We start from the raw sequence: 20664 nt of genomic DNA, 5'->3' as shown, positions 1-20664 counted from the left end.
GGTCTGATGTTGCAGAGAGGCCTTGTGGGCGTGGCCCAGAGAGATGACAGCGGATTTTCTGTTTGGCAGTGAGATGATCCCTCAGGAATAAGACAAAAAGTGACTTGCTCTGGTTGGTAGTAGGTAGATTGATTGAATGAATGAGTGAATGAATGAGTACTTTGAGAGGCACGTTTGTGGTTCATGGCTGTGGGAGTGGGGCGTGACAGCAGGCGGTCCGCTCCGTACGCCTCTCCTGCCTGGGCTTGCTCTCTATGCCTTGTTCTTGCTTAAGACTTGGCGACATCACTTACTTTGTGAGCCATTCATTAGGTATTGAAGAAAGTTGCTTTATTTTTACTGACAGCTGACTTCCGTAATTCACACAGTGGTGCAGATCGGAGCGCTCTCGTCACAGCTTCGTACTGTCCCCCGAGAAAGTGGCCATGTGACTGTCCTCCCAAAATACCTCTGCTTTCAAAAATTAACATTCAAGAGCCCACCCGGGGTTGGTTTATACCAGTTCTAGTGGAGTAGTAGGCACACTCCGTGCTGTGCCCCTGAATGCAAGTAAAATACGCCAGGCGGAATCTGCGGAGCAGCGTTGTGGGGGCGCCCAAAGATGGCAGCAGGCAGATTGGGGAGGGAAGCCCGAGTGAGAAGTATGAGGGATAAGCCAAGAGTCTCCTTTTTTCCTTTACATATGTCCTGCTGCACACAGAGGCAGCCTGCATCCCAGAGCTACAGACTTCAAGAGAATCCCTCCATTTCCAGCCCAAGGAGCAGGAACGAAGTCCCCCTGGGACAGAGACGGGGAGACACCCTGCCAGCTTCATGCAAACCCTAGTAACGCGTAGAATGTACATTCTGGACTTTTTCTGTGCATATTTTTAAAACATGGTTAAGTACACTAAATGTTTTGTTTTTCACACAATAGGAGAAAATATTTACGACAAAAACTTAGCACACAGGCGTCGTAAACTTATTTTTTCATAATTTCTTAAGCAGTGATAGGGGCACTAGGGTGGCTCTGTCGGTGTAGTGTCTGCCTTGGGCTCAGGTCATGATCCCGGGGTCCTGGGATGGAGCCACCTGTCAGGCTCCCTGCTCAGTGGGAAGTTTGCTTCTCCCCTGGCTTGTGGTTGCTCGGTCTCAAATGAATAAATCAAAAAAGAGAGAGAAAGGAAGGAAGGGAGGGAGGAAGGAAGGAAGGAAAAAGAAGAAAATAAAAGGCAGTTACAGTGTAGTTCAGTGTGTTTGAATCACTGTAGTGAGTCAAATGAGTTGACCTCAGATTCCAGTTCAGTGTGCCCGGAGTTATTTACAGGGACTCCTGGTGTTGCCTGAACGGACACGGCCTGCCCTGAACGGACGCGGCCTGCCCTGAACGAGGAGGGCCTGCCCTGAACGGCCGGGCCTGCCCTTTGAACAGCAAGGGAGCACAGTTAGTTAATAACTGCTTCTGGAGGGTTGTTTCCAGTTTGTTGGTTTTACACAGGACATTGCGGTGTTTGTACATAAAGCTTTCTTTCATACGGGGGTCTTTCTTCAGGTCAACCCCAGGAAGCCACGTGGCGGGGTCCCATGGAGGGGTCCCGGGCTGTGCTATTTAGGTTGCTGGTCTGCGCTGATGATGAGTTCTGCAGCGGATTCTGCTGATGGTAATAAAGCTGCGCCTTCCGGGGTGCAGGTGAGGAGGGTGAGGTTAGCCCGGCCGGCCGTCAGGGTCGCACAGCCGCATGGAGGAGCCCAGCCTGCCTGCTCCCCCCCACCCCTGGCACCCCTGGCAGCTGCATTCAGGACACCCCATCCTCCTGCCGGAGCCAGTTGAGAAAATGGGAGACCCCATGCCGGCCCCCCCAGCACCCGCTCCTGCTGCTTGGCTGACGTGATGCGGGGACAATGAGCTGGTGGCATTGTCAGTTTGTGTTTCTGTTTGTTTGAGAGTCTCTGCCTGCAGCTGGCCATATCCTTTGTCCTCTGGTCTCTGGTCGATTCTGTTTCCTACATTGGTCTTTCTTACTGGATTTATCTCGGTGTGTGTGTGTGTGTGTGTGTGTGTGTGTGTGTGTAGGAAAAAGACATTACCTTGTTTCTACTTCAGTTGTTCTATAATTTGTCTTTTCCTTTGTTTGCTTTTTTAAACATAATTACAATTTTTCCCTGGCTGTAACGGGCTATCCTCCTTTCCTCCTTTCCTGTTTGCCCCTAAGCTTAAAGAGGCTGCCCCCTCGCAGAGATCTGACGGACTTGGAAAGATATTTTTAACAGAAAGCATAGGTGTTTTCTCTCCCACTGTTTACCTTGTAATTTTTCTCTCCTCCCTACACATGCAGGTTCCCCACAAGTATTTTTGTGCTAAAATGGGAGGGCAAATTATTGGGTGCTGGTGCCTGAGAATAGGGTTTTCTGTAAAAAAAAAAAAAAAAAAAAATATTTTCGAAGGACAATCTGAAATAATATAACATGAAAAGCTTACCTAAGCTTTTTTTGCCACAATTTTCTTTTTTATCCATTGTTATGGCAGAATTAGAACAAACTTCCAATTTAAAACTTTTAAAAAGGGGACGCTTGGGTGGCTCAGTGGTTGAGTGTCTCCCTTCAGCCCAGGGCGTGTCCCCGAGGTCCTGGGATCGAGTCCCGCATTGGGCTCCTTGCAGGGAGCTTGCTGCTTCTCCCTCTGCCTGTGTCTCTGCCCCTCTCTGTCTCTCATGAATAAATAAAATCTTTTTAAAAATATTTTAAAAACTAAAAAAAAAATATTTTAAAAACTGAGACTTAAAAATGTTATCATGTTTATATATGCATGCAATTTAAAATATAAAATGGTTCTACACAGCTTGTTACAAGAAACATTAGCTCCCCAACCCTGACCCAACTCCAGCCCACGTTCCTAACTCACTTTCAACTCTTTAACTGAATCTGGTGGTATTTACCTTTGTATCTTTTCACTTTTTACGGGAGTGTATGCACACGCATGTGTTTATCCTCTGGTCTTTAAATGATGTGGCAGTTCTGTTTCTTACTGTTCTGATGAAAATCTTATTGACCTCCTACAGGGAAGGCCAGGACTGAGGGTCCTCCGTGCCCCAGGCCCCAGTCCTGTGCCCTTTCTGCCCCACCCTGTCCCACCATGGACTGTCATGCTTCCTGTCTGTCCCGTCTTCCCAGTCCTAGTTTTCTGTTCTGATTGAACTCCATACTCCGTACTTACGTTATTAGTTTGTAAATGCTCTTTGTAGCCAACTCACATCATTTCCTGTAATTACTTTTCTGCACAATATTTTTTTTTCTGTAGAGTTAGTGGTTGCCTTGCTTTTTGCTTTCTTAGTTTCCTGTGTGCACATTCATCCCCATGTGGTGACTCTTCATTCAGTGCTGTCAGAGGCAGTGGGATCTGCTGTTGGGATCACCTCCCCAAGGACTACCCTCCTGTGGCCTAACTGTCCCCCTGCACTGTTCACTGTCCAGGCTCACAGCCCCTTGGCTCTCCCTTCATAGATGTCCTAGTGGGTCCCCTCTTTTCTTTTTTCTGCATTTACTCCTTTGCTTTACAGAGCATACCCTTATAATTCCCTGAACAGAAGAGGACATAGATGGTAAATGCCGTGAAATCTTGTGAAAATGGCTTTCGTACAGTAGGGCCGATTTATCATATGGCTGGGTATAGGACTCTAGGTTGGAAATCATTTTCCCACAGACTTTGGAGGCATTTTTCCAAAGTCTTATGTTTTCCAGTATTTTTTAAAAAGCCTGACTCTTAATGCTTTGTATGAAGCTTGTTTTTAATTTCTGGAGGTGTTAGGATCTCTTGCTTGACCCTCATTCTTGAAATTTTACAGTGCTGAGTCTTGCTATGTAGGTCTATTTTCTTCTGTTGAACTGCATGTCCACTGACCTTTTGAACTTGGAAATCCATGTCCTCTGTGTGGTTTGTTCAACCTGCCATCCTTAACTAGAAATCCAGATACATATGTTTTAAGGGAAATTGTAATAAGAACACGTATTTCCCAAAGCCCAGATTATTATCAGTGAAATATTGAAATGGATCACGGTGATTAAATTGGTTACCTAACCAGAATTTAAAAGTGTGCTGACAAGCGTAAAATACAGACAAGCACACATTTCGTTCAACAGAGCAAGTAAAACTTGAAATGAGCAAGTTGTTTAAGCCACTTACGACTCCTATATGCAGCCCAGACTTGTATCAGAGAGGGGTAGATTTATTTACGAACCTTTTTCACTCTTATTGAAAGGAAAAACATGCAATTCTACCAACATAATTTCAGAAGATTGAAAGTATACCCACCTCAGTCCCTTGTTTCAGTTTGGTCACTGCATCTCACATACCGATGTATACTTGTATTTGACTGCACCAGTGTCCAACGTTTCACCTAAGTTAGTAAAACCTTTGTCCTCTAAGCCAAGCAGGAATGAATTTTTCCTACATATTTTTTCCAAAATGGTTTTGGTAGCAAATCAGTCAATTACTCTTTGCCTATCAGTATAATTTTAGAAGTTGGGTAAGCGTCTGCTGAAATGTGCTATAGAAAGTGCTACTATCTCAGGAATGTTCTGAAGCCATGAGCTCCACTCTAGGACCGTACCCCTTCCCAGGGTTGTCCAAAGAACGGTGAACGTTGAGTGGCAGACTTCATGGTGGGAGTTTATGTATCTTAATATAAGCTCATGAAGGCAAAGCACTCCCGTGCATCTCTACTCTGAGTACCCGCACCAAGCACTTCTCTGACCAGATAAGTCAGAGAATGGGGAGACGCATTCTGACGCCGCCTCCTGGAGAGCGTATCAGATCCCGGAGGCTGAGGGCTCACAGTCCCGCCGACTGTCGGCACCTGCGCTTCTGGCCCCCAGCTGTAAGTTGAAGGGGCCCATAAGTGCTGCTCAGGCTTGGCTACTTTGCTAGCTGTTGCCCATGGAACACGGAACGCAGGAAATAGATTTCCGGTTTATTATAAGAGGATATAACAGGGCAGCCAGATGGATGAGAAGCATCGGCCGAGGTATGTGGGGAGAGGTACAGTTTCCGTGCCCTGTCCGGGTGCACCACTGCCCCCCAGGACCTTCCTGTCTCTACTCTTTCACCACCCTGGAAGCTCTCTGAACCCTCATCCTTTTGGCTTTTTGTGGGGCTTCATTATGTAAGTGGGATTGATTAGGTCTTTGGCCGCGGCTGATTAGCTCAGCCTCCAGCCTCTCTCCTCCTTGGAGATACAGCCCTGTGCTCACTGGTTGGCTCTCCTGGCATCCAGCCCCATCCTTCGGGGCTTTCCAAGAGTCACCTCATGAACATGCACTCAGGTGTCACCGGAAGAGGCTTCTTAGGAATAACCAGAGAACCTTTATCTCAGGAAATCCCCAAGGTTGTGCCAGGAGAACAGTCAGAGGCCAGGTTTATATCTCTTATTAGCAATCAGTGTCAAGGGACGCCTGGGTGGTCAGTGTCCCCGTCGTGATCCCGGGGTCCTGGGATCAAGTCCCACATCGGGCTCCCCACAGGGAGCCTGCTTCTCCCTCTGCCTCTCTCTCCGTGTCTCATGAGTAAATAAATAAAACCTTTAAAAAAGTGTCAAAAAGCTCAATTCTGAATATTAGTAATCATGGCACACTTTCATGTGGCCTTTTAATGAGTCTTGTTTTCTCTTTTCCCACCAGCTTTTTGGAGACTGGGAAGCCCAGCTGCGGAGAATAATGAAGCTCATCGCTGGCGGTGGCCTGTCCATCACTGGTTCTCACAACATGTGTGGGGATTACCTGTACAGTGGCCACACGGTCATGCTCACACTCACCTACCTATTTATCAAAGAGTGTAAGTCTCCAGCAGCCTTCCGCGACGCCTGCCATTTCCCATGGTCCCTGTGAAGTGTGGCTGGAAGCCTCGGGAGGGCGGCACCTCATCTCCCCACCGCGCCCAGAGAGACACATGCGGGTGGGGGGGGGCGGGTGACTGCTCTTCCTCATGGGGTCACTTGTTCACCCTCAAGGGTCAGCACAGCATTTGGGGTGCACGACAGCTGCTGGAGGAGGCCAGAAGGAAACCTCCCAAGACACCAGGAATGCAGTGTCAGGCCTGTGGGTGTGATGGTAGACTGTGTTTCTAAGTTCCTGGCCCTCTGCTCTGAGCCATGGGGACAGAGGTGCTCAGTGATGTCCCTCACAGAAGCCGTGGGCTCGGGGACACTGAATGAGGAGGGCACTAAATGGGAAATTTCCTTTTAAAAGAAAGTGCTTAAAATATTTTATTCTGAGACACACAAAAAATAATACTAAATATACCCTGTCCGCCACTCAGACTTAATAGGTATTAGCTTTCGCCGTGTCTGTTTCTGATAACCCTTTAAAAAGCAGATGAGGTGTTAGGAGGTGACAGGCCTTTCATTCCTTCCCCCACCACTGTCCTCTCTCCTTTCCATGCGTGTTTTTATATGTGCACATCATGGTGGGATGGTTTGTCAAATCTGCGTACGTGGTATTATGCTGTCTCTGGTCTTCGGCCACTTGATTTCTCTCAAATGAGGTTTGTGAGACGTGAGGCTCTGGCTCGCTGTAATGAGCCACAGGTTACTTCTTTTTCTCCTTGTGGAAAACTCAGTTGTCCTCAGTCCTCAGTATCCTGCTGTTAAAAACAGTCTCCGTGAGCCCGGTCCAGGCAGGTTCTGTGCAGAACAGTGAGTGGCGGCGGGTTGCCGGTACCTCCAAGGAGGGACGCACACATTGCCGTGTCGACGTGTGTCGGGAGTGAGTGCGGCGCCGTCGAGTTGGCAGGCAGAGCAGTGACGGTAACGAGAAGTGACCAACAGGAAGGGGTCTGAGTCCATCCTCTGAGATGGGGCTGTGCTGTCCTGTCCCCCATCAGCAGGAGAACCCCGTCCTGCAGCAGGTGCAGGTGGGTGCGGGGGTGGGGGGCTGGCTGCCGCTGGACCCTGGGAAGACGGGGGCCTGACCCACCCTGATGGGCTGGCGCTGGCGAGGCACGGCAGGAGCACGGCCGGCTGGGGACTGAAGGCTTGAAAGCCCAGCTTGGGTCTTTTTAAAATTTATTTTGTTTGACGGAGAGAATGTGTGAGCACAGGGGGACGGGGAGAAGCAGGCTCCCCGCTGAGCAGGGGCCAACGTGGGACTCCATCCAGGACCCTGAGATCAGGACCGGAACCCACGGCAGAGGCTTCACCCCCTCAGCCCCCCTGCCCCCCGGCCCGAGGCCGCTTGTGGTCTCAGGGAAGACAGGAAAGGGCCGATGTGCCCAGGCGCCGGGAGAAGGGAGCATGGGCGCCCCCGGCCTGTGGCTGAGCCCAGGGAACTGTACCACCTCCAGGCGCCCTCCCGCCCCGCGCCGGGCCACGCAGGCCTGGGGTAACCGGGGCGCTCGCGGCCCTGCTGACTGTACTTCAGCCGGTGAGCCTCCCCCTTGAAGGAAACCCAGCGTGCCCTGTGGGGAGACGGGGGGCGGGGGGCCAAGTCAGATGGAGGGTCCCCGTGCTGCCCCGAGCCTCTGACCTCGCTACGCTTCACTCCCTCGGCCCTGGATGAGACGCAGAAAGCTGCCCCTGGCCGGGGGAGAGGTGATAGCGATGGAAACGGGCGGCACACGGGCCGGGCCTACTGTTCAGCAGCGGCGGCCACTACTGTTGTCTGGCTGGGTGTCCAATCGGATCTTGCTGGATCCGAGAGCAAGAGAGCCCCCCGCCCGACCACTGCCTATGAAGACCCAGCCCCCTTCACCTTCTCTCTTTCTGGTCCTGCTTGTCTTGTTCAGCGTTGCAGTTTTTCCTGGCATTTGACACCTTCTAACTTAGTGTATAATTTACTTATTTATTATATTTTTATAAATGTATTATTATTAAAAATTTACTTATTATAATTATTTTGTATTGTCTCTCCCCCGTACTAGGAAGGTATTTAGGAAGAACCACAAAGGCAGGTTCTTTGCCTGTTTGTTCATTGATCTCAATAGCTAGCACATTTCCTGTGCCGGACACATCGTAGATGCTGGATAAATCTCAGTCAAATGGCTGATTAGTCCTTGGGCCCTTTGAGAATCCAGTAAAAGTCTGAACTTCCTCCCCATGGAGAGGGTGGGGAGGATGGATCACATTCAGACCACATTCCTCCGTAAAGTTTCAGACCCTCTTCAGCCAATTATTTGAGAACACAAGGCGGGAAGGCCTGATGCTTCCCTCGGGGAGCTTCCAGGTGGAGGTGTGGACAAGTGTTTATCTGACCCTGCCCGGCCTCTGAACGGGCTTGGACCAGAATTCCCAGGCATCTGGATCCTTTATTTCCATTTGAGAAACAGAAATCCCAGAGACTTTCAGATCAGTGTATGGTCACAGAGCTTGGAAAGCAACTAAGACGGTGGTAGCGGTCCCAACCGCCCACTCCCCATATAAGCTCTCTCCAGACCAAAAGGTATTGGTTTTTCTTAGAGCATTAAGCCCAAATTTTTTACAAGTAAATGGACTTAAATGTCAGTGGACTTTTTTTTTAGCCGAGCGTGATGCATTACCCCCATCAGTTGACCTTTTAAATTGTATTTATGATTATCTGAATCTAGCAATAACTAAATACAAAATACAGTTGTAAATCAAAAACCAAGCTGCCGCCGTTCTAACCTTGTTTCCACGTGAGCTAAAGCCCTCAGACTTGCTGCCCGCGTGACCTGTTTCGGGAAGGAAAGCTCGGAGTCACTGGACTCAAGTGGCCGCAGAGGCGAGCGTGGTTGGTGCCCTCGGTGCTACCTGAGTGACGGGCTGTTGTGCCTCTCTCCTCATTTCAGATTCCCCTCGACGACTCTGGTGGTACCACTGGATTTGCTGGCTTCTCAGCGTGGTTGGGATCTTCTGCATTCTCTTAGCGCATGACCACTACACTGTGGATGTGGTGGTGGCGTACTACATCACCACGAGACTCTTCTGGTGGTACCACACTATGGCCAATCAGCAAGTGAGTCCTTCCCCCCCATCTGATTGCAGCTCCCTTTGCCCTGGCCGGGGGCGGGGGCGGGGGTGGGGGCGGCACAGCACAGCAGGGGGAAGGGGACGTGCAGAGAACCCACCGATGGCTCAGGTTTCTCTCAGAGGGGTCGGTGGGTAGGACTGTGTTGTCTCTGGTGATGCTGACCCACCTCTGAGTAGAACATGAACAAGAAACGCGTGAACACAGTGACACCAACGCTGCATCCTTGCAGAACAAGTGTCCCTCCCCCCCGCCCCTGACAAACGTCGTCCAGGCTGTGCCCACCTGCACCCTGATTGGCTCCCCCCGCCCTTCTCCCACCCTGGGCCCTTACCAGCTGAGTGCTTAACTGGCGTCACAGAGACGTGACGGCCACACTGACTGAGGCCTGTGTATATGGGCAAGACACTGAGTAAGCCTCGTGCTGTCCATGCACTCCCAGAATCAGAGTATTTTTTCCTGCTGGGTTGGGTGTGGCACGGTTAGCAGATGAGCGCAGAGTGGAGACGTGTGTGTGTGTGTGTGAAATGGGGACACGCGGGGCGGGTCTGGGGTCCTCTGCAAACTGCAATAAGGGAAATACCTGAACTGCAAGTGGAGGATGACCAGCAGAGCGTCCTTCTGCGGCTGGGACGTAGCTTGTGCTCCCTGACGCGGTTTCCTGTCCTTGTCGTCCTAGGTGCTAAAAGAAGCCTCCCAGATGAACCTCCTGGCCAGGGTGTGGTGGTACCGGCCATTTCAGTACTTTGAAAAGAATGTGCAAGGAATCGTACCTCGGTCTTACCACTGGCCCTTCCCCTGGCCAGTCGTCCACCTCGGTCGCCAAGTCAAGTACAGCCGCTTGGTGAATGATACGTAACGGCGGGACCCAGCGGGGGAGCGAGGAACTGTCCCAAGTGCTAAGAACTCCATGAGAGAAGATGCCATAAACAAACACCTCCCTAATCCTGTTCTCTTTCAACAGTTACCTTGACTTAACCTATTGAGTTACCTGGTCAGCACTGTGATCTTTTTTTCTCTTCAAAGGACCTGCGTTGGACAACAATAAAGAAAATTTAACCTATCATGCACTGTACACATTTCCTGTTCATAAGTTTGGGATTTACATGACCTGCGACCACCATGTTCCTTTGTATATGATGCAACAGCATAAATGTGAGCTTTTATATCATCAGTTCTGGTCTTTCCAGTCACATCTGGAAATAAAGCGTATTATTTTCTTGGGAAAACATACTTTTCATATCTCTTGCCCCAAAGATTGGGCTGTAAGCCATTTTCTAGCAAATGTCTCTATGAAGGTTTCTAAGTACCTGAATGGGGTTCAATTCTGAAATCTTTCTACCTGTTGCACCGATATTCAAATAAAAATGACAGACACAGAAAGGTTCGGTAACTTTGGGTTTTGTAAAAAATCAGCAGAGAGAGTGTGTCAAAAAGTGCAAAAAAAAAAAAAAAGATTCTGTTACAAAGTGATTTTCTAAGTATTTCCTAACTTTATTTTTCAAAATAATGTTATGAAAACCAAATTTAAAGATTTTTACATGTTGGAGAGAAGAGAGTTAAAATTTAAAAATGCTTCTTGGGAGAGAAATTTGTCTATGTTTCTAGTGCCTTTCTTGTCTTGATTGTATGGTCAGTAGGCAATCTTAAATGTTTTTATTTAAAATAAAATATTCCATGAAGATATAAATGTATGTATACACTACTAAATTTTGCATTTATAGCTAAATTAAATCAGAAGACTGCTTACGGTTTTTAAATCGCTACGAGTTAAAGAAGGGGGGAAGCTAATTAGAAAGCCCGGGCCTGTTCCCATATTGTGAGCAGGTGGCAATGACGTGTACCACTTAAATTATTTTATCATCTGTTTGGTAGTTCGATTTTAACTATACAATGAAAACAGCCATGAATACTTTGTTTTTAAAAAAAGAGAGTTTTGAAAATGATCACTTAACTAAAACTTGAAAGCTCTAAATTAGTCATCCATACTCTCATGACAATTTTGTTGGTGAACAACAAAACAGAGATCTATTTCTTTCAAATATATTTGTGCAGAAACTGCATGGAACTCTGAGTTTTACTCCTAACATGAGTATGTTTGGGGAAGTATTCTATTCTGTACTTGCCAATGTGGAGAACAAAATAGTTTTTTAAGAATGAAGAAGTATATATATCCATTCTGTATTTTACGCAGCAGAATTATCTTCCGTAGGGTTTTTTTGTGTATTCACAAGGTGATATTTGTATTGTAAAACAATAATGGTGAAGGAAATAAAAAGGCTTTTAAAATTTTGTTTGTTTTAAATATTTGTAAAGTTATTATTCCAGAGAGTATACTGATATCTTAACAGCTTACCTAGATCATAAATTAATCAAATGCACTTTTTAATAAAACCTGATACTTAAATAATGACTGTTATTTCGAATGTGTTCGCATCCTTCACGGAAGTCAGAGACGAAGTCATGAAAGCAAGGTAATAAAAAAAAAAAAAAAAAACGTGCGTGTTGGAGCTTCCCCAACATGGGTTGGTTTGAGACACGGCCTGTGGCGATCCTGATTGTTTTCCCTTTGAGGTTTCTGGAAAGGTACAAGTGTTTTTTTGTTTTTTTTAAATACATAAAAAGAATCACGGCCGGGTTCCATCCAAACTGCGGTCGGCCTTTGCCGGAGAGGAGGAGAGGTCAAAGCGGTGAGACCCGCGTGGGGCTTCGGAGGGCGTCGCCGCGGGCGCGGGCGGTGGCCCCTGGAGGTGGCGGACCCTGGAGGCCGGACCCGGTTCTAGGATGGCTCCCCCTTCGCCCTTCGCCGCGGCCCGCCCTGACCTTGACCCTGGAGCAGGTGCTGCGTGGCCTGAGGGAAAGTAACGTGAGTAATGCAAATGCATCCGCTGAACACTGAACCTTTTTTTTCCAAGTCGAATTAGTTTTCTTAAAAAAAAGGGGGGGGGGGTTACTGTGGCTCTGCAGGCTGCCTCTTGGTTTCCTAAGAAACTCGTGCCCGACGGCACCGATGTGTACCCGGGCCCCGGCTGCTCCCGGGCTGCGGGCGGGCACAGGAGCGCCGCCTCGAGGTCCGTTCCGGCCTCCCGCTGCCCCGGGCCCTGCGTGCTCCCGGGAGGCCCAGGACGAGGCCCCTCCCCGTGAAGCGAGCGGGGGAGCGCGCCTCGCCAGGTCCGAGGCCTCACTGCGGCCCGGTGCCTGATCGCCAGCCGTTCGCACCGGGCGCGGAGCTGAGCACGGAGCCCGCCACGGAGCTGAGGCCGGCGCGGCCACCCAGCGGAGCCAGGTCCCGAGGGGACTAGATACAGGATGTGCTCCCGGATCCCTTGACGTCCCTGCTCAGGTTTCCCCCATTTGTATTTATTTTAGAGAGAGTTGGGGGCGGGGGGCGCAGAGGGAGAGCGAATCTGGGCGGGTTCCCACTGGCCGGGAGCCCACGCGGGGCTTGCCCTCCGGCCCTGAGATCACAGCCTGAGCCAAACCAGAGCCGGGGCCTGGCTGCGCCCGGGGCAGATGCTGGGCCTCTGTGCCCTCCGCTCCCTTCCGTCAGGAAATCCAGGCCGCATACGCTGCTGTGGGCCCCTGACGTCCTTACCTGTCTGCCGGTGCGGCGCCCGCCCCCCGCTAGGTGCTCCGGGGCCAGGGGTGCTCCGAGGCCAGGGGTGCTCTGGGGGCAGAGGTGCTCCGGGGTCAGGGGTGCTCCAAAGTCAGAGGTGCTCCAGGGTCAGCGGGGGCCAGTCCCTGGGGGCCCCGCAGGACGGGGGGAGGGTGGAGAGGGTGACCCAAAGCCGGCCCGGGCTGCCTGGGTGGACACAGGAGGGGGTGTCACATGTGCCAGGGCGCGGCCCTGCTGTGACTCGGCGTGTGGCCGCTGGGAAAGGTGCGCCGCCGGCCTGGAGTGCCCTGCATGTCCAGGGTCCCCCGTCGCCACGAGCGTGGACATCCGACCGCCGGAACAGGCCTGAGGGCAGCTGGCGTCGTCCCACGGGTGAGTCCCCCGGGAATTCCCGGGCCGGGGGTTCCAGGGTGTGGAGCCCAACAGCAAGGAGCCGCAGAAGCCGGGTTGGCGGTCCTGGGGCCCTGGCGCCCGGGTGCCGTGTGACGTGTCCAGGGTGGCTTCGGGGGGCAGACGGTGGGGTAGGGAGGGATGCGGCCGACAGGGGCCAGCCCAGCGCCCCGTCCACGGCCCTGAGCCCCCCGTGCTGGCACTTCCCCGGGAGTGGGGGGGCCGCTCCGGGGAGGTTAGGGGACGAGTCGGCTTCCTCCTGGTGCCGGGGCCTGGTGCCATCCCTGTCCTCCCCTGTCCTTGACCCTCTCTGGTCTCCGTCCTTGAGGCGTGTCCCCCGGACAGACCACACGCACGCACAGACGGCACCTCGTGTGTGCGCCCTCCTGACCGTCTCCGTCTTTTCACCGCTGTGCTGAGACTTTTCACGCGTGAAGTGTAATCGATGGCACAGCTGACCTTGAACAATACGCGTTCGGGCCCAGAGGGTCCACCTACGTGTGGATTTTTTTCAGTAAATACAGCACCAAGTACTAGAGAGGCACTTTTACGATTTTCCTAGTTTTTTCCTCTAGCTTTATTCTAGGAACACAGCATGGAACACGCACACAGACTGCGCGCTAGTCGGTATCGGGAAGGCTTTGGGCCAACAGTAGGCTATTAGTAGATACATTTGCGGGGGCTCCGCTTTTTTTGTTTGCTTAAGATTTTATTTATTTATGAGAGACACGGAGAGAGGCAGAGACACAGGCAGAGGGAGGAGCAGGCCCCATGCAGGGAGCCCGACGCGGGACTCGATCCCGGGACCCGGGGTCACACCCAGGGCCTAAGGCAGGCACCAAACCGCTGAGCCCCAGGGACCCCCCCAAAACAGTCCTTTCTCGACAAGTTCGCCCCGCCTTCTGTAGCTGTAAGGGTGGCAGCGGCGACGACCCCAAAGCTCTCTGAGGCTGGAGATGCAGCCGGAAGCCCGGGGCGGCCGAGCGTCTGCGGCGACCAACAGGACGGGCTGCGCTCCGAGGGAACCCCGGCGGCTGGACGGACCAGGCTGTGTCCTCACGACAGCGCAGAACCGAGACTGGGAGCGGCTGTCGGCGTCTGCCGCGGCCACCTCGGGCCTCCGCTCACAGGCCGTCCCGGAGGACGCGAGGACAGGCTGGGCCGGGAGCGGGGGGACATCCGGGTGCCGAGCCGCGGGCCACTGGCCGGCGCCTGCCGTGCGCTCTCCCGCGAGCCCCTGGGGTGCAGCCCCGCGCCCGGGGACCCGGGCCACCCGAGCTCTCAGCGGCGGCTGTATAGCCCAGGCCTGTGGGAGGGGAGTGGCCGCCAGCAGGGCCTGGGCGGTGACTTCGGCCGCGGAGGCCGGGTCTCTCTCCACCGAGGGCTTCCAGTGTGTTCTGTGGGGTGCGGCGATCTCCCTCTCCCGGGGCCCCCTCACTCGAGGTCATTGCCAAGAGGCGCACATAGGGACTCCAAGAGTCATTCAGTGTGAGCAGGAAATGCGGCAAGTGTGTGACGCCGTCCCGGGCCGGGTCCTGCCAGGAACCCCCGCCCGATGTCGTACCTACTTCATTTCACACCAAGGACATTTTTTTTTTTTAATATCCAGGCTTGTTTTATTTTTTTTTCCTTAAATTACATTTATCTATATTCCAGCCCATTGTAACCCGTTTTTTTGTATATTTTTTTTTATTGGAGTTCGATTTGCCGACACAGAGCACAACACCCAGGGCTCATCCGTCCGGTCCCCCCGTCCCCCGCCACCTCCCCTTCCACTGCCCTTGGTCATTTCCCAGAGTTACGGCTGCTCATGGTTTGTGTCCTTCTGTGATTTTTCCCACTCATTTTCGACACCAGCGGTTTTTTGTCCGACTCCTCCCTCGGGAGTTGCTCTACGACGCAGTGGTGCTCGGGGAGGCGTAACTGGTCACGCCCAAGTGCCCGGGGCAGGTCGCGGCGGAGCGGGAACCGCGAGGCCATCAGTACAGGTGTGACGTAGGGCGACGGCGATGGGACCGGGCGGGGGGGGGGTGTCGCACAAACAAGCTCTGGGCTCAGTAAACCCCGCGATCGCGAGGGACATGGGGGGAGGCATGAAGACGAGGCCCCGGGCGCCCCGGGAGAGGTCCCAGCGCATGCAGGGCGCCCGCTGCGGAGCGGGGAGCTGGGCCGCGAGCTCCACGCCAGTGTCGCCCGCATCTGCCCCGGACGCAGCGTCCCTGGGCCCAAGCGACAGCCGCCTCCCGTATTCACGGGGAAGCAGCCAGCGGCCGCCGAGCCACAAGCCGCGCAGCTCTGGGCCGTGGGCTCCACGGCGCTACCGTGACCGCCTCCTGACCACGGTCGGCGCCGGTGCCACAGGAGTCCCGAGGGCCTCGGCCGAGCAGGTGGGCCAGATGGGCCTGGGCAGGTGCACACAGCTCAGGGTGTCCCGGGGGGCGGGCGGGAAGGTGTGATCTGCTGGCACGAGCGTGCCTGGGAGGCGCCTCTGAACCCTGGGCTCTGAGCTCCGGGACGCCTCAACGCGTGGTGGCCAGGCCTGCGGGAAGCCCGTGGTGGCCGCCGCCGTGGTCCCCGCCGTGGCCTGGGTGAGCAGGGAGGCCGATGCCGTGCCCGATGCTGCCTGTGTCCGGGGCCCAGCTCGTGTGGCATTGGGGGGGGGGCGTGTGCAGGTGGCACCGCTGGGCCCATCACCCAGAGCGCGTTGCGGGGGGGGGGGGAGCCCCACCCTGGTGGCTCGCGGGCCGCTGCCTGGTGAGTGTTCCCAGGCTCCCCCTCCTGGGGGTCAGGTGCAGGAGGGCAGCCGGGTCGAGGCGGGGCCGACGGCAGAAGGGCCCGTTCTGTTTTGTCACACGTGGTCCCAGCTGCACCCAACACTCAGCAGATGCGGGGGGCAGGGGGGCACTTCCTTCAGGAGCCGAAATGTCGACGTGTGCGGCACTCGCACCCCCATACTGTCAACACCCACCAAGTGCGGCATCAGAGTCCCCGGGGCTGGACGGCGAGGCATCCGAGATGTCACCTTAGCACGGCGGAGCTTGAGCGCTGACACGTGGGCCGCCCGCAGATCCGGGTGTGCAAAGCCGCCTCATCCCTCAAGGTATTCGGGGTTAATCACCAATTAAAATCGGCCAAGACAGCGAATGTGCACGGGCGCTGGGAAATGCATCTTCCTCCTGGGAGCGAGCAGGGCCCCCACCCAAGTGAGGAGGCTCTGCCGGCGGTGCTCCCACCCCCCGATCCCCCCAAAAGGGGCCAGAGCAGGAAAGACCCTGCGGTTTCTGCTCCGGTTTAGGGCAGCGTCGCCTCCTGGGCGGGACCGCGGGAAGCACACGCGGCCCGGGCAGGGGAGCCTGCAGGTGTGCAGAGCACAAGCTTCTGCCGCCCGCGTTGCCCCGCGGTGTGCGCCGTGCTGCGGGGCGGCGGGGGCGCCTTGGGCTTATCCACACGCACGCACACGCGCACACACATACCTTGAGCGTTTGTATCAGCGTCTTTAGAGCCGTAAACCAATCTGCCCTTAGAGAAACATACATTTCCTTAAACTGGCCTGTGGCCTTGAGGCCCTGTCCACGCAAACCTTTCTTCCCCTCTGATATTTCATCATGAAAAATAATTTTTTAAGGTTTTATTTATTTACTTGGCAGAGCGAGCAAGCGAGTGAGCACAAGCAGGGGCAGGGGCAGAGGCAGAGGGAGAAGCAGACGCCCCCGAGCAGGGAGCCCGACGCGGGGCTCCACCCCAGGACCCCGAGATCACGAGCTGAGCTGAAGGCAGACGCCTCACCCACTGGGCCCGGGCGCCCCTGCAAGACAACTTTTGAGTCCACGCTCACTCGGCAAGGACTGCACATGAGAACCCCGTAGGCACCGCCTAGTTTCTACTGTTACTTTATTCACTTGCTTTATCACGGATCCATCCACTTGTCTGTGTTTTTATGCGTCTATCAATCAATTATTCGTATCGTCGTGATGCATTTCAAAGTAAATTGCAGACCCTTCTTTTGAAATACGTCAGCATTCGTATCACTAAAACCCAAAATTTGTTCCTAGGTGGTTTTTTGCTTTTTGAGTAAAATCTATAGGCAAAGAAACACAGAAACGTGAAGTGTGTATTTGCTGTTTTGACAAATGCATGTAATTAAGGCCCCTGTCCTGACACAGAGCAGTTTACCGCCTGCTCCCCGCCCCTCGCCCATCGATCTCCGCCACCCCGGCCCCTACCCCCCGTCCCGGAGGCAAACCTTGTTGGCTACTATTGATCGGCTCCCCCACCGTGGACTGCGTATGTTCTCATTGGGACGGCTGCTTTCATCCTGCGTAATAGGTGTAGAGTCCTGCGTGCTGCTGTGTGTGTCGAAGCATTGCTTTCTGCTAGTGACCGGTATTCCATCGACTACGTGTGCCACGGTGTGTTTACCCACTCTTCCACAGATGGAAACCTGGGCAGCTTCCACCTTGGGGATAGTATCAATAAAGCAGCAGCTTACAATATGCTGTGAGTTTTCTATTTGTGTGCACATATGTGTGTGCATGTACATATGTGTGCCTGGGTGTGTGCATGCACATGTGTGTGCCTGGGTTGTGTACATGCATGTGCATGGATGCGTGCATGTACATATGGGTGCATGGTGTGTATGTGTGTACATGCGTGTGCACGTACATATGGGTGCCTGGGTGTGTGCATGTACGTGTGTGCATGGATGCATGCATGTACACGTGGGCACATGGTGTGTATGTGTGTACATATGTGTGCACGTACATATGGGTGCCTGGGTGTGTGCATGGATGCATGTGTGTACATATGGGCACATGGTGTGCATGTACATATGTGTGCGTGTACATATATGTGCCTGGTGTGTACATGCACGTGCATGGATGCGTGCATGTACATATGGATGTGTGTGGGGCGTGTGTACATGCGTGTGCACGTGCATATGGGTGCCTGGGTGTGTGCATGTACGTGTGTGCATGGATGCATGCATGTACACGTGGGCACATGGTGTGTATGTGTGTACATATGTGTGCACGTACATATGGGTGCCTGGGTGTGTGCATGGATGCATGCATGTACATATGGGGTGTGTACATGTAGATACATGTGCATGGATGTGTGCATGTACTTATGGGTGCCTGGGTTGTGTGTGCATGTACATGTGTGTACATGGATGCATGTGCATGGATATGCATGGATGTGTATACACATGTGCATGTGTGTGAATTGTGTGTGCATGGATGTGTGCACATACATATGTGTGCATCTGTGTGAATTGTGTCTGCATGCGTGTACATGTGTGTGCACATGTGCGTGTGTGTACACGCTTGTGCATGTATTTAGGTCTATAGGTTGTTGTCTCTCCCGGGTAAATACTACCCAGGTGTGGGGTTGTTGGCTTATAGGGTTGACGGATGTTTGATTTTACAAGAAATGAGCAGATGTCCTTGTAGGAAATTTTTCTTGCTCTCAAAGAGAGGGACCCCCCAGATCAGAACAAACCAAGCCAAACCCTCCCCTGGGGCAAGGCTGTGCGTAGATGTGACGCCCAGGATGTCGCAGCCCTGAGCTCAGAGCTGACACCTGGAAAGGAACGGGGTTCTCAGTGACACAGGAGCCCTGGAGGGACCAGCTCTGGGGCTGCCTTCCTTGGACGCATGCGAGCCAGTGACACCCCTTATTCCTTAAGACAGTTGGAGTCAGAGATTCTTTTAAAATAAATCGATAGAGTTGTGCTCCGCTCGGCAGCACAAATCCTAAAAATTGACACGACGCTGAGAAGATGAGCCCGGCCCCTGAGCGGGGAGGACACGCAAACTCCCGGGGCGTTCGCTATTTTGGGGATGAGCACCGGGTGTGTGTGGAAGTGAGGATCACCGGATTCTACTCCAGAAACCACTATTGCAGTCCACGTCAGCGCACGAAATTCAAGTTAAAAATGCATCCAGTAAAAATATTTTTAGAGACGCTCCTGGAGTATCTCATCCACGCAGCAAAGCGCCTCCGGAGTAACCGCACAAACCAACACGCAGGGACGTGGCCCCCAGGGGCGGGAGCAGCGAGGCCCGACCCACAGCTCGCCCTGCCGCCGTGCTGTCCCCACGGGCCGCGCTTCCCGCGCCCTCGCCACATGCCGCCGAGGTTAGCCGGCCTGGGGCGGTGAGCAGGTGCAGGACACTGCGGCCCCCCGTGGCCCCCGGGGCCCCGCCCGACAGGCTGGAATGTCAGAGCCCAGGGGACCTGCCGTGTGACCTCGGACCTGCAGCTCCACGGGCCTCAGAGGTTGTGAACCGGGGGCCGAGCAGTGCCCCCCCCGGGGCCATCCTGGGCTCTGCGCCCCGGCCTCCTTCCAGTCCCTGCCCCGGGCCACGAAGCGGCGAAGGGCCTCGGGGGTAGGAGGTTGGGGTGTCCCATCCCCACATCCCTCCCGCTGTAAGGGCTGCAGTCGGAACGCACTGAACCCCCGCGTGGACCCCGAGCCGGGGAGGCTCCGACGCACGTCTGGGTCTCGGTGCAGGACGCGCCCTGCCGCGGGGACCACAGGTGGCAGCGAAGCCGGAGGACAGCCGCCTGCGGGGGAGACTCCGGGCAAATCGGAGGACTGGGCCGCCCAGGCTTCTCTTCGCAGAGACTGACCTTAGAGACCCTGGGGTGGAGGGGCCGTTGGCCGCACCCAAGCAGTGGGTCCCCCGGGGCGCACCCACTCGTGCACAGCGCACCCAGCCTCTCCCCAGAGCCATCCATCACCTACCCTATTTTTTTTTATTTTTTTTATTTTTTATGATAGTCACACACACACAGAGAGAGAGGCAGAGACACAGGCAGAGGGAGAAGCAGGCTCCATGCACCGGGAGCCCGACATGGGATTCGATCCCGGGTCTCCAGGATCACGCCCTGGGCCAAAGGCAGGCGCCAAACCGCTGCGCCACCCAGGGATCCCTAACTTACCCTATTTTTAATTAGCATTTTCCCTCCCGCGGCCTCCTTACAAAAACGAGCGAACGGCCTGACCCTCGGCCTCCACCCCGGACTCCCTCGCAGCCCCGCGTAAGCGCCAAAGGAGAAGTGGCCGCTCGCGCCCCTAAAGCCCATCGCCTCGGAACCCGTCGCTGCCGTTGCTGACTCTGCGGGCGGAGGGTCGCCTCGGCCCCTGTGGGCCCAGCCGTGGCCAGAGGGTCGCGAGCCCAGAGCGTGTCCCGAGAGGGTTGGCACGGACGCCCAGCGCCCACGCCCCTCCGTCGGCTCCATCCCCGCTCGCGCCGAGGGCGCCCGTCCTGGGCTTCAGCCGGGAGCCTCCTGGGTCTGTCGCCTCCCGCTGAGACCCCCGACACCCTCCCCACCGGCACCCCCGCAGCCCCTCGCTCTCGCCCGGCTGCCTGGAAGCCTCGACGTCAGGCCGGGGCTCCTCACGCCTCGTCCCTGCCGCTGGTGCTCCCCGTGGAGCCGGGCTCACGCGTGCACCAGGAAGCCCCAGACGCCGGCTGGTGCCAGCACCCATGGGACGGCGAGTCCCCATCAAAATCAGAGCAACATCGGGAGCCTTGCAGCCCCCGGGAGCACCACGCCCCGCGGCCCCCGGAGCACCAGCCCTGCTCGGCCTCCCCACTCGCCGGGCGCCCGGCCAGCTGCTCCTCCCTCGGCCCCTGCCTGGGCCACAGCCTGGCCGCCCTCTCCTCCACGCGCTTTCCTGTCGGGGGACCTCCACGGGCGCC

The 20664-nt window shown here is 54.5% G+C and overlaps 1 protein-coding gene and 1 non-coding gene across 13 annotated transcripts in view; both read left to right on the top strand.

Annotated features, from left to right (window-relative positions):
- Positions 1–11359, top strand: part of SGMS1 (sphingomyelin synthase 1) — a 251242-nt gene extending 239883 nt beyond the window's left edge. For all 12 annotated transcript variants that reach the window (XM_025441443.3, XM_025441442.3, XM_025441446.3 and 9 more), the window contains 3 exons: positions 5653–5806; positions 8774–8940; positions 9632–11359. In XM_025441443.3, the coding sequence (XP_025297228.1) occupies positions 5653–5806; positions 8774–8940; positions 9632–9811 (501 nt within the window). In that variant the 3' untranslated portion in view covers positions 9812–11359. The remainder of the gene's footprint in view (positions 1–5652; positions 5807–8773; positions 8941–9631) is intronic.
- Positions 11360–18684: 7325 nt separating this feature from the next.
- Positions 18685–18792, top strand: LOC112656274 (U6 spliceosomal RNA). Its single transcript, XR_003134244.1, has one exon. It is a non-coding gene; the product is annotated as a U6 spliceosomal RNA (small nuclear RNA).
- Positions 18793–20664: the final 1872 nt, after the last annotated feature.

This window comes from Canis lupus, chromosome 26 (genome assembly GCF_003254725.2).
Source record: "Canis lupus dingo isolate Sandy chromosome 26, ASM325472v2, whole genome shotgun sequence".
Taxonomy (NCBI): domain Eukaryota; kingdom Metazoa; phylum Chordata; class Mammalia; order Carnivora; family Canidae; genus Canis; species Canis lupus.
The sequence above is the reverse complement of the archived record's forward strand: the minus strand, read 5'-3'. Positions and strand labels throughout refer to the sequence as shown.